General features: G+C 43.3%; 1 protein-coding gene across 3 annotated transcripts in view; it reads right to left on the bottom strand.

The window, feature by feature from the left end:
- RANBP17 (RAN binding protein 17) overlaps positions 1-13,018 on the bottom strand; it is a 154,750-nt gene extending 141,732 nt beyond the window's left edge. For 2 of the 3 annotated variants that reach the window (XR_010306378.1, XM_064161639.1), the window contains exons 1-6: positions 12,928-13,018; positions 9,212-9,358; positions 7,862-7,952; positions 6,508-6,674; positions 2,362-2,427; positions 1,513-1,617 (exon numbers count right to left, since the gene is read on the bottom strand). Coding sequence is in view for 2 of the 3 variants with exons in the window: in XM_064161639.1 (XP_064017709.1) it covers positions 1,513-1,617; positions 2,362-2,427; positions 6,508-6,674; positions 7,862-7,952; positions 9,212-9,358; positions 12,928-12,945 (594 nt within the window). In the remaining variant the exon portion in view is untranslated. Of the gene's footprint in view, positions 1-1,512; positions 1,618-2,361; positions 2,428-6,343; positions 6,424-6,507; positions 6,675-7,861; positions 7,953-9,211; positions 9,359-12,927 lie in introns of those variants that run through there. The other variant, XM_064161640.1, reaches the window with a different exon arrangement.
- Positions 13,019-13,932: the final 914 nt, after the last annotated feature.

Below are 13,932 nucleotides of genomic sequence, written 5' to 3'. Positions count from 1 at the left end.
AATTTAGCTATTTACAACACCTGTATAAATACATCCGTCAGTGTCTCTGCTGCTTTGTAACCCAAGTAGAGTCAGAATAAAAAGGTACTTTGTAAGCAAAACAAGCTACTGGGAGTTGGAAGTCTCTAGTCAACATAGTGTGAGAACACATTTCTATTGATCTCCTTCTGTAATGACAATTTAAATAGCATTTTATCTCAAAGAAAGTAGTACCTCAAGATTACATATGCAATACAAAAGCACTGAAAACAAACCTCAAACACATGGATTTGTAGAATGTTTTAGGTTGGAAGGGACCTGAAAGATCATCTACTTCCAACCCTCCTGCACTGGGCAGAGACATCTTCCGATAAAGCAGGTCACTCAAGGCCTCATCCAGCCTGGCTCTGAACACCTCCAGGGAGAGGGCATCTATGACTTCCCTAGGCACACAAAGCCCTTGTAAAAAGTCCCTCTCCAGCTCTCCTGTAGCCCCCTTCAGGTACTGGAAGGCTGCTCTAAGGTCTCCACAAAACCTTCTCTTCTCCAGATTGAACAATCCCAGCTCTCTCAAAGTGTCCCCACAGGGGAAATTCTTCAGCCCTCTGATCATTTTCATGGCCTTCTCTGAACCTGCTCCAGCAGTTCCATGTCCTGCTTATGCTGCAGGGACCAGGAGTGAACACAGTGCTCCAGGTGGGGTCTCACAACAGGGCAGAATCATCTCCCTTGTCCTGTTGGTCCTACTGCTTTTGATGCAGCCCATGACAAAAAAACTGAATAAACAAGTGTTGCCAAGTAAGTAAAAGAAAACAGAAACAGTGATAGACAATAGAATGGAATAGAATGGCAACATCCTAAAAAAAAATTAGAAATAAGCTGTTCTCAAAAGCAAATAGTTATTTGAGTCCACCTCATGGTGCCACTTCCACTGCTATGGAATGCCTTAACCAGCACAAAATGGAAAGTACAAATTCCAGCTCTGATCTCAGTTCATCCTGCTTGGTCTTGTCAGACCTTGCTAACAGGTACCTCATCACCTCCTGTCAAGCATCTTGAGAAGCTGCAGCTTGAATTACCCAAAATTATTACAGAGAGAGCAAAGGAACTAAAGGAGAAAAACACCTTGGCTAGATTTGATTGAGCTGTCATACCACAAGACAGAGAAATTATCTTTCTCCTTGCTACTGCTAGTCTAATGAATAATTCTTTTAGCAAATACTGATGATAGGTCCAGGTAAACTGAGATATAATTAAAGTAATTAAAAAAATAAAAAAAGAAGACAAGCTCAGAATTTAGATAGTTATTCCTCCATGGCAAAGTATAAAGAGAGATGGCACAGAAAGAAACAGAGAGACAGCAAGAGAGACATGGAGAGAGGAAGATCAGGAATGTCTTGGAGTGCGTTTTGTTCACTTAACTGGGTGTCATGTAACCATTCAATTAAAGAATTCATCAGCCCACAGAACACTCAGCTCAAAACAGCGCAATTATGATGTGAAGAGTTCAGTTCCCATGATAAAGGGGCTCACCTCCTTCAAAAGGGAGCATGCAAGCATCAGTATGTCCTTCAGAGAGGTGTCACGGAATGAGGTAGCTATTTTACGATGTTTTGCTGAAGGTCTTGAATAATCAACCTAAAAGAAAGTTAGGACAGAATAAACAACACTCCCTTCTTTGCTAAAACTGCAGGATAATCTGGCAGATTAATTATTTGACACTAAAAATTACAGTCCAGCACTAAATACAGATCTTGACAGCTTCTTTCCCCTTCACAGTTGTCTCTCCTGCTGGATGGAAAGGTCTGAATCACCTCCCCAGGTTAAAGTGCAGGCAAAGGAAAAACATTAACTGAAATACAGCTGGAAAAGTTCATAACTCATTTTGCTTCACTAGTTCTAGTGACTGTGATGACAAACCTTATCCTGTATCAGATACAGTATGTGGCTGGTATAGGCAAAGTTCCTGCAGTAAGAAGTGAGCAGAGGAAGGCGTGTTTATCCCTTCATACTGAAGAATCCTAGGATGGTTTGGGTTGGAAGAGACCTCCAAAGGTCATCTAGTGCAACCCTCCTGCAATAAGCAGGATATCCTCCAACAGATCAGGTTGCTCAGAGCCTTGTCAAGCTTGACCTTGAATATGTCCAGGGATGGGGTCTCAACTACCTCCCTGGCCAACCTGTTCCAGTCTTCTACCACGCTCACAGCAAAGAACTTGTTCCTAACATCCTCTTCTCTAATTTCAAACCATTACCCCTTGTCCTATCACTACCTGCCTTTGCAAATTGTCCCTCCAATCAGTTTTATGAAGGGCAGCAACACTCAATGCACTGCTTCACCAGCAATACCATCCCTTGCAGAAGGAAGAAAAATATGCTTACTAGATTCATTTCCTGAGTCAGTTCTGAGAGAATCATTACTCCTATTATATAATGATCCACAGTGCCCTACAGGAAAAAGCAAACAGACAGGAATGCTCAAACATCACAGCTTGTAGTTATAATTTTTCCACATTTTTAGAACTTGGCTGCATTTCATTTCCCAATATTTCTAGAATCAGTAGGATTTTTTATGCTGAGAAATCCTAAGTTGTTCAGAAAGCTTTTGTGCCAAACATGAAAAGAACTAGAGCTTCAGACTACCTAATTAGCATTAAAACAACTCCTAACTTTTGAGAACTGTGTGAGAACAAATGCACACCTGAAAACAGAGTCCAAGTAACTACAATCTAGAAATTTGCTTTTACACACTTAAAAGGTCTGTTCAGTACTCTAGAACTGGTAAGGCAAGCTGCATGAAATTCAAACCATTAAAAAAACATGAAGACATGCATGGATCATTATCCAAGAGCACAGGGAGTCTCAAGGAAAAACAAAACAAAACAAAGCATTTAAAAATACTATCTAATGCTACAACCCCCCTAATTCTCTCTCCTCCACATCAGTATGCAATGCAATGATTTGAAGTGAATGACACAATCCTAGAATCATAGAATCAGACAGGTTGGAAGAGACCTCCAAGATTGTCCAGTCCAACCTATCACCCATCCCTATCCAATCAACTAGACCATGGCACTAAGTGCCTCAAAATCCTTGCTTGTGTCTAGAAGTGAGGCAGCAGGTGTCAAAGATTTGCATCCGAGGGTGTGATTTGCTCATCAGTATCCACACCGTTCAGAGGAGCTTGAAATTCAGACACAATGAAGGATTTTGCATTTAATAAAACTTAGCTGTCTTCACTGAACTACTACTACAAAGCATTTACAGAAAAATTAAAACTGCTTTCTTATAAACAATTAAAGTCAGCTGCAATTAGGCCCTGCCAATTGAGTTAGGGGGAAGATGTCTATGTCTGCTTTCACAGCTGTAGTTTGCAGTTTCAGCTGCCCTGGTATCCATGGAGCAATGCCATCCTTTCTGTCTCACAACCACACTCGTTTTTGCAACTCTGAAGAGCACTTAAAGTTCAACTAATGAAGACTTTGGCTACTTATCAAGGGGACTCACTTTTCAGCATCATCTATTTTGTATTATCCCCTGTACCAAAGTAAATCAGAAGAGAAAACTTCAGAGAACTCTCAGGAAAAATGGATATTGCTGCCCTAGCTGCATTCAGTAAGAGTAAACACAGAACAGCTTAGGTTGGATGGGAACTTAGAGATCATTTACACCAACCTCCCCACCACAGGCAGGGCCACCTCTCAACTAGACTCAGCTGCTTAAGGCCTCATCCAACCTGGCCTTGGACATCCCCAGACATCCACAACCTCCCCAGGCAGCCTATTCCAAACCTTTGTACTGAGGAACTTCTTCCTAAGATCCAGGCTAAATCTACTCTCCCTCAGCTTAAAACCATTCCTCCTTGTCCTATTGCTAGACATCCCTGTGAAGTCCCCCTCCACCCTTCCTGCAGGATCCTTTCAGGTACTGGAAGGCAGCTCTAAGGTGCCCCTGAAGTCTTGTCTTCTTGAGGCTGAACAACCCCATGTTCCTCAGCCTGATCTCATAACAGAGGTGCTCCAGCCCTTGGATCATCTTTGTGGCCCTCTGGACTCTCTCTAACAGCTCTGTGTCCTTCTTATGATGGGGACACCAGAACTATATGCAGTATTGAGGTGGGGTCTCACAAGAGCAGAGTAAAGGGGCAGAATCCCCTCTCTCGACCTGCAGACCATGCTCCTCTTGATTCAGCCTAGGACACAATTTACCTTCCGAGATGAATCTTCTACTGTAATTTGAACACAGCTTGTATATTTCAACCTTTTAAAACTGTCTGAGTGCTGCCTAGATCACACAAACCTGCAGAAATGGAAAATGCAACCTCCCCTTTTTCAAGGGTGTGAAAAGCTGAGTGGTGAGTTATGGAGGAGCTAGGAACAGAACTGCAGACCTGGCTGCCAATCCCTTTTTCTATCTTAAATCACACTCTAATTCACACTGGACTGACTCAATCTGGAATACTAACGCATAAGTATTTGAAACTACCATATGCTAATGATTAACATATATTACTACTGCTTGGGGATTATTTTTTTCAATTTTTAGCTAAAATTTAATTTCCTAGCAGATCTATGGCTTAATTTTCTTTTCTACAGGAATTCTTAATTTAAATAAAGAAATCTCTTAAGAAGCTACATTTTGTATTTAAATCTCTATTTTTTAATGAGCTACACACTGAAGAGCCACACTGCAATCATTTTAATAATAAATGCAAAATCCAATTACATTACATTCATAAAAATAACTGCAACATGGTGGAGAAGTAGACTTGAGATGTTTTTTAATAAACAGAAGATTGCAACTTATCTTCTATTAGACATTTCTAATGTGACTCAGAAAGTACATTAACTTGAACACTATGACAAACAAAGTATGCCTGGAAAACAAATGAGAAACTCATCTGTAAGAAACAAAGTTCTAGCTTTGTATCTCCTAGCTGAGTTGCCAGGATCAGCTACACATAACAAATTATTTTGGAAGTAAATCTTCAAATAGTTAAAATTTTCTGATTATTTTTTCTTAAGTACTAGGCTTTATATTCATATGTTCAGAAATATTTATATTAACTTTTAAAGTAGATTAGCTACTTCCTACAAAACTTTAAGAACCCTTTTATGCATGTTAAATGCATGAAATAGCCAAGAATGGCTAATAAAGTAAAATATCCAAGCACTTGTATATCCTCTACCTTCAGCCACTGTCTGACAGTACTTACTGTCTGATTTGACATAGTCAACAGTCCATAGCAGATGACTGCACTTTGAGACTGGGAGAAATTACTTGCAGTTTTCAAACACTATTTACCACGATCATATCTCTATCCTGTGCATCTTTCTTTAGACCAGTAAAGTGGGGAACAGAAAATAGTGTGGAAGGAAATATAAATCAAAACATTTCTTCCTCATCCAATACTGGAGAAGAAAGCCAAGTGATCCTCCCTCCCAAACTTCCCCATATCCCTAACTAGAATTTGTAATTTTGGTGACAAGTTAAGTTTTAATATGTTTAAACAGGTAAAGTTATAAAAACACTCAACATTTAGGATTTATCATCCTGTACTGTACACTGCAACTCTAGGAAAGACAGAATGGTTTGTTTGGGTTTTTTCTTTAAAGGTCTGGAGAGAGAACATACAGATATGCAGGTACCCATGCACACAAATATACAGAATCATAAAATGGTTTGGGTTGGAGGGGACCTCCAAAGGTTATCTAGTCCAAACTCCCTGAACCCTTCACTAGATCAGGCTGCTCAAACCCTTGTCAAACCTGATCTTGAATACCTCCAGGGATGGGGCTTCAACTGCCTCCGTGGTCAACCTGTTCCAGTGTTCCACCACCAATTTCTCATGAAGTGAAAAAGAAGTGGGGCAAGAAAAGACCACAACTACATAACAAATATACAAAAGTGTCCTGCAATTTTGTGTACCACAATTCTATCTTTACACAATCTTTCTTCAGTGGCTTCAGAAGTAGAGGTATCTAAAGACTTCTGCTAAAAATCGAAGTGCAGGTGAAGCCCTACTGCTTAGACAGCAAAGCAATGTAAGACCATAACAGCAATCACTCCAACAAATAGTTTATAAAGGTGTCTTTTTGATTAACCCTCCATGACAGGCACTTGAAAAATAACATTTAAACTAGTTCTAGAACTAGCATAATTTTAACAGTCATTGTGAGAATCAGAACCAGACTTATGCTTTAAGACACTCAACACCCTTACTCATCAGATGGTTTGCTAACAGGGATTACCATAACCACACAATGAAAAAGCTTCTAAAAACTAAACCAAACAACAAACCACAACAGCACTATGAATACTGCAAGGCATCAAACCCCACAACTCACACAAGCATCAAACCCACCCTGGTTCTTTACTGTAGAGTGATCTTCTGTTTTAAGCAACGCTCTTCACACTTTTTCCACTCAAGTGTGTGTAACAACTAAGTGACATAATGTGCCAATCACTAAAAATGAAGAGATTCAAACAGAAAAAAACCACCTGTAAAAGTGGGTAACAGTTTCCTACCTGCAAAAACTTTTGAACATCAGCAATAATGTCTCTGAAGACAAGCTGATCTTTTAGTACCTCAAACCATCCTAATTTTGTAATTTTAGCAATGACTTGAACGAGAGCTTGGATGACAAAAGGAGCCAGTTTGGGTTGAGATGCAACATAGTTCAGAATGTAATTTCCTGGAAAGAAGCATTTAAAAATAAACAACACAAATCTTCTGTAGAGAAAATTTATTCATTCTAGTAGAAACTTAAGGCATGAATGTCTGTATTATTACAGTTAGTACAATAACTAAGTTATGTTAAATCATTAAATGCAGCCAGAAAGCACACTGTATACATGACAACAGTTTGGGAGTTCAGAGAAGGCTGGCAGGTAAAGCAGATTAATTTCTCGTTACACTCCCATCTATTGGGCATGGATTACTTCCCCATGTAACAGTAACTCTCATAACCAATTTGAAACACACAAAAGGTTTTCCAGACAAGAGTCCCTGCTGATTGTTCTCAGGACAATCTAGAATATCCCTCTGAGTAATCACAGATTCACAGAATGTCTTAGGTTGGAAGGGACCTTACAGACCTTTTACTCCAACCTCCCTGCCATGGGCAGGGATGCCTCCCCACTAGACACAGCTGCTCTACACCTCATCCAGCCTGGCTTTGAACACCCTTTTAAAAAATCTGTTGAAATGTAGAAAAATTAAAGTTGATTAAAGCTATTTTTTACTTCAATGAACACTGAAATCTTTTATCAGAAGAGATTCTCAGCCATGCATTTCAGAGTACTGCTATCCACAGAACCCATACAGCACTGCAGCTCTAAAAATCAAAATTGAATCATAGGCTCCTTATGCAAAGCCTTCCACTACAAAAGACCTAACACATCCCTGCTTAGTCTTTTAAGATATAGTGACTTGAAAGCTGGTCCTGAAAGTAAGGAAAATTTTGTAGGACCTTAGTCTTGCAAGGAGAATCTGCCTTGGCAGGACTTTGGCAAACATGAATTGAAACATGTTATATGTAAATGACAGGTGGGCATACAAGCAGCATCTGCAACTTTCATCCCTTACAGACATCAACCAAATCTCTTGTAGGAGAGGTACAAAGTCTATCTTGAAAAAAATAGTATGATTTTAAAAGATTAAATAATCTAAGCTAAAAGATTTATTTCATGTCGAAACTGGAAAATATTATTTGTGAGCTAACTGCAGAGAAACAATGAAAGAGCTCAAGATCACCCTTATGTTCACAGAACAAGTTTGGCAAATGAAGAGAACTAGAGAAAAAACAGACAGCTCACTGTGCTAACCTGAAGATTTAGACAGAGTGAATACAAAGACATTTTAACCACAGATGTTACTTACGAATGTCAATCCTTTGTTCGATAGGTAGTGGAGATGCTCTGCTTACCAGCTTAGACAAGCACGTTGCTGCAAGAAGCTGAGCATAAGATGTCTACAAAAAGACAGCAGGAGATGTTACTCAAAAATAGGCTGATTAAAGACAGGGCTGACAAGTCAAAATCTGACAAAGAAACAGATTGGTTATCAGGTTTTGGTTAAGTGTACCAAAAAATCTTACAAAAGGTCTATTTTGGTAGTATCTTTGTTTCTATAACCTTTCTTGATAGAAACCATTTAAAAGTAATTTTGCTATTCAAGGGAGTTCATAGATTCATAGATTAATAAAATGGTTTGGGTTGGAAGGACCATCTAGTTCCAACCTCCCTGTCATGGGCAGGGACAACTTCCCCTAGACCAGGGTGCTCAAGATGTCATCCATCCTGGCCTTGAACACCTCCAGGGAGGGTGCATTCATGACCCACCCTGGGCAACCTGTTCCAGTACCTCACCCCCTTCACTGTAAGGATATTCTTCCTAATCTTCAGTCTAAGTCTATCCTCATCCAGCTCAAAGCCACCGCCTCACATCCTAGCATCACTAGTCCTTGTAAAACATCCCTGGCTTCTTTTAACCTCCTTCAGGTACTGAAAGGCTGCTCTAAGCTCTGCTCAGGGCCTTCTCTTCTCCAGGCTGAACAGTACCAACTTTCTCCACCTGTCCTCATGGGGAAGGTGCTCTAGCCCTCAGAACCTATTTTTATACCACTTGATAATTTAGAAACATGAGATTATGATGACGAGTCCTCTCATGGATTCAAGTTATTTATTAATGTCCTTCCTCTTTTTCATCTTGGACAACCAAATAGGAATCAATTCCTCTATCACTTTATCTAGAGGTAACCATGAAATTAAACACCCAAAATCAAATTGAGTAATGATACAAAAATAGTTTTAAGCTAACAGACAACAGATGAGCAATTCAGGGGTTATTTTTTAAAGATTTTTTTCCCACTGAGGTTAATACAAACACGAACAAGGTGATACTCAAACACCAGGTTACACCAGGCTGTCCCAACACTGTTCTACACATGACACGGCTCCTGAATACACCTCTTCTGAAAGTACTGAAAGCCAAGATACTTTTCCTTCTTGTCTCTGACATCTCCAGTGCAAGGTACTGTCACTTCTACAAAAACACCTCCACATGACAAGAAACCATTCTAGACTCATCACTGAAATAGAATATGTACGAATGGGAACAGCATTTTGCCTTTACTGTACTGGCATGGTAATGGCCCATGGCTGAGGAATCTACATGAGCTTCCAGAAGCATGATTACATTTATGGATTACACAGCTTTCAAGATACTTACTGTTCCTTGTTCTAATAGAAGCTGGCATTGGCTAAGACATTCTGGGCTATCGATAAGCTCCAAGAGTACCTTCTCAGCTTGCATTCGCTGTGCTAGATCCGTTCCTTCATAGAGATGGTTACACAGCACTTCTAACTCTGCCAGACTCTGTTCAGAAAGAAGATAACTGAAGCTGATGCAAAGACTTTTCAACCAGGTAAGATTTACTGAGTGTTTATAAACCCAGATATTGTGCTAGTAACCTGAATCTATGCTAAGCTCTGCAGTGATTCACATGTAAATAATCCTCAAAACAGGTGACTTTCTGTTACAAGAAGCCAAAAATAACTCTGAAAAATTTTATTCCTTATTCGCAGCTACCAAATTATTCTTAATAGAGTTAATTTCATATGTTTTTCTGAGTCTTCAGATGGGATTTCCATAGCTTTTCTGAAGACAGATGAAACGATAATCAAGAGCGAACAGTCTGAGCTATGCTACTTGAACAACTTCTGGGCAATTTAATTTTAAAAGCTGTAATTACTTGTCAAATTACTACACCTGGAAAAAAAACCAGCACTGTCTGTATGCATTGATGTAAATATCAGTGAAAGATGGGACAATTTAGAAGCTATTGCACCAATGGAAGAACTAAAATTCCTCTCCAATTACAAGCTGAAAAATTCTCTTTGGAGGTATGGAGGGAAATTGCTCAGAGTTTTGAGACTGCCAAGGACTTAGATGTTCTCTGGGTTTTATGGGTATAGTACTGAGGAACTGTGCTGATTTTTCTTGATTCAGATAGTGAAACCAAACCCCACAATTTACAAATACAACCACCTCATGTACAACAGCAACTCAGATAATCATTGAGGATGAGCAGTAAGAATGAGCAATGAGAGATGTTAAATCCATTGAGAAAATACTCAGAGAAACCAATGAGAAGTCATTGATTCATTGAAGGGTTTAGACTGGAAAGGATCTTAAAGATGATATAGCTTCAATTCCCCAGCCATAGGCAGGGAAACCTTTCACTAGAGCAGGCTGCTGAAAGCCTCATCCAGTCTGGCCTTGAACACTTCAAGCAAGGAGGCATCCATGACCTCCCTGGGCACCCTGTTTCAGTGTCACCCCAACCTCGCTGGAAAGAATTTCTTCCTAATCTCCAGTCTAAATCTCCCCTCTTCAAGCTTCAATCCAATGTCTCTTACCCTATCACTACAAGCCCTTGCAACAAGTCCCTTCCCAGCTTTCTCATAGGCCCCCTTCAGGTACTGGATGGCTGCTATGTGGTGTTCCTGGAGCTCTCCAAGTACATTACTGTTTTGGTCAATGAAACAGAAGACTACCAGTTCCTTTTTTATTGTGAGACCAAACATGTGAAACCGATGCCTTGGGTATCTCCTTTACTCACTTAAACCCTTATCGACAGCTGAAAGGTGATTCCTAAGAAAACAACAACAGTGCCAATGAACAGGATCCTAGCAGTTAAGTGTTGGCTGCCTTAAGTTAGTTGGGAGCAGAATAACAGAATCACAGACGTATTAAGGCCAAAGAAGACCTCTAAGATCATCAGATCCAAGTATCCAAAACCCACTATGCCTACTAAAGCACGTTCTGAAGTGCCATGTTTACGTGGTTTTTGAACACCTCCAGGGATGGTGCCTCCACCACCTCCCTGGCCAGCCTGACCACCCTTTCAGTAAAGAATTTTTTCCTACTATTCAGTCTGAACCTCCCCCTAGCACAACTTGTGGCCATTTCTCACCTGACAATACAGAGAAGAGACCAACCTCTACCTCTCTGTTACCTCTTTTCAAGGAGTTTGAGAGCAATGAGTTTTCCCCTCAGCCTCCTCTTCTCTAGACTAATGAACACCAGTTCCCTTAGCTGCTCCTCACCAGCCCTGTTCTCCAGACCCTTCACCAGCTTTGTTGCCTTTCTCTGGAGAGGCTCCAGCATCTCAATGTCCTTGTTGCAGTAAGAAGCCCAAAACTGAACTCAGTATCCAAGGTGTTCACATGGGGGGGACAATCACTGCCCTACTCCTGCTGGCCACAGTACTCCTGATCTAGACCAGGATGCTGTTGGCCTTCCTGGCCCCCTGGGCACAGCTATTGTCCAGCAGCACGCTCAGGGCCTTTTCTGCCACTTCTGGCTTTCCAACCACTCTTTCCCAAGTCTGTAGCACTGCATGGGGTTGTTGTGACCTAAGCAGGGTAGTAACAGACCTGCATGAGAAGTGGCATTTTCCATCACAAAGGGTAACTTTTCCAAGAAAGACTCACTTCCTAACGAAACAGTCAGTGTAATTTATTTATTTTTCTGCTTGTCACACTTTCATAATAATCAAGAATAAGCTACATAAAGTTCTCCAGGTACTTTTTGTCCCACCACTCCAGCTGTCAGAAATCCCTGGCAGCTCTTCTACCAGCCTGTGAAAGAACCAAGGGCTAGAAACGCTGGGGGTCCGGCTCCGCAGCAACCCACCAGGCAGGCAGCCAAGGAGCCAAGCAAACTGGCAGGAAACCAGGTAGGTTCCTGATTAAACTTTTGCTGAGACTGACAAATTCCCACAGACATTTTGATTTTAATCAGCATTTTCTGACTGAAAACATTCTAGTAAGAAAGTTATAGCAGCTCTCGGCAGATGCAACAGGATAGGCATAACTGATGAAATACCAGCATTAAAAAGGACAAAAAGGGGGGGAAATGGCAAAGAACAAGAACAAGAGAAAAAGCGTCTGAGCACGCTGACAAAAGGATATTTGAGCGGTTCTTCTGTGTGGCATGCCTGGTACCCAACTATTTAAATAAACACCCAAAATGGCCTCTGCCAAAGCCTGCTGCCACCATCCCAGTGACAGCGCAAGGGATTCGGGATGAATGCTGAACACCTCAGCAAGTGCCTTCAGACCCTTTTCTCGCCCCTTCTTTTCCTCCTCCCTTGAGTCAGTTTGAGGGGCTGAGGTTTATCTTGGGCAACTCCCGGAGCGGGACTGCCTCTGGTTTTCAGGGAGAGTGGAGCAAAGAGCCCACCGACGCCCTCAAGAAAGAGCGGCAGCGGGACGGCAGGTGTGGCGGGCAAGGAGCAGCCGTGCAACGGGAGAGGGCCCCGAGCGAACATACGCTCATGTCATGAAAACACGCAAACCACCCACTGTAGGACAGCATCCACCACCGCCATCCCGCCCCGCAGGTACCGGCTCCGCAAGCCGCGGACATACTGACAGGACCGCCTCAGCCGCCCGAGGGAGGCCAGCGCCGTCCGAGTGCCAGTTCTGCAGTCACACACCGTTCTCCCACCGCCCTCGGGTTCTACCCACCGCCCCTGCCCGACCGCAGCCCACCCGAGATCGTGGGTGTGCAGCCCTAACGGAGCATGCAAGCCCGCCTTCGCACCACCCACAGCTTCCCGAGCAGCTTATGGGCACCCTTCTTCCCTTTGCCAAGGCGAACCTCCGCACCCTGACGTCCTCTGTCCCTCTCGGCAAGGCGGTAGCAGACGCCCCGCACCACCTCGAGGGCTCCCCCGCGTTTCACACCCCTCACCCGCGTACCCCGGCACCTCCTGCCCCATGCTCCCCCCGCCCGCCACCACCTCACGGCAGCCCCACCGCGGGCGCAGCCCTGCACGGCTCCTCGTGCCCCGACACCCAGGCCAGGTCCCGGTGGCCCCCGCCGCTCCGCGTGCCCTGCCGTGCCTTGCCGCGCCTTGCCGTGCCCGGTACACTGACCTGGACGCGCAGCGCCATCTTCCCGAGCGGCGCCGGGAGCAGACCACGGGGAGGGGCTGCAGGCCTGGCCGGAGCTAGGGGGCAGTACCGATCCGAGCCGCCCCGGGGCCGGGACCGTGCAGGAGGCGGCCAGCGGGGCGGGCCCGCAGAGGCGGTGGGAGGAGCGGGGTGTGGCCGAGAGGGGCGTGCCGGGGCGCGGGGCAACGTGGTGCGGCGGCGGCACCGGGCGCAGCCACAGCCCCGCGAGGGTCAGGGCCAAGACCAAGGCCAGGGAGTGGGCCGCCTGGGACAGGGCGCCATTTTGTCCGTGCAGCTCCTTATGCTTCCCCTTCTGGAGCCAGCAGCCAAGCGGAGGAGTTTCTCCTGACTGAAAGCGCCATGGTTTTCAGGAGATACTGCGCCTCAGTGCAGCTCTAAACTATATTTAGCTTTGCACAATGTGGATTAATTTACAGTTTTCAAAGAATCTGGTCTCAGATTGTGACATCCCCAGCGGCAGGAGAGCTTCCCTCAGCAAACGTGGGAGCTTCAGATCACACAGCCTATGAGAGATTCTAAAGATGTTACCATTTTAAAGCCAGCGGTTCAAAAGTTGCATGAGTGTAATTTCCTCTGGAAATGGAAGCTGCTTTAGACCTGCAATGAAGAAATGCATTGGGTATATTCCTGGCTGTGTTCACCTTGTAACAGTGGGGTTGAGGAACAGTTGTGACAGTTTTAGTGGGGCAGGAGAAGTAGCTGAATGATACCATCAGTGAATGATATGCTTTTGCACAAAAGACCTTTATGAATTACTAGAGAATTATGGAATATGGTTTTAAGTGGAGTTTTCTGTTATTTTGGTCTCAATTGACTCTGGTGGCTGGCAAGTCCAAAAGTCAAATGGATTGTTCCTGAAAAACTCTCTTGGGTTACTCAGTCTCCTAATGAGTGCCCCACTCCTGGTGTTTACCTTGACCTGTTTTTTTACCCTGTGACTACATAAAACATATCTGAAAGAAAGGA

The sequence above is a fragment of the Pogoniulus pusillus genome, chromosome 22, assembly GCF_015220805.1.
Source record: "Pogoniulus pusillus isolate bPogPus1 chromosome 22, bPogPus1.pri, whole genome shotgun sequence".
Classification (NCBI taxonomy): domain Eukaryota; kingdom Metazoa; phylum Chordata; class Aves; order Piciformes; family Lybiidae; genus Pogoniulus; species Pogoniulus pusillus.
The sequence above is the reverse complement of the archived record's forward strand: the minus strand, read 5'-3'. Positions and strand labels throughout refer to the sequence as shown.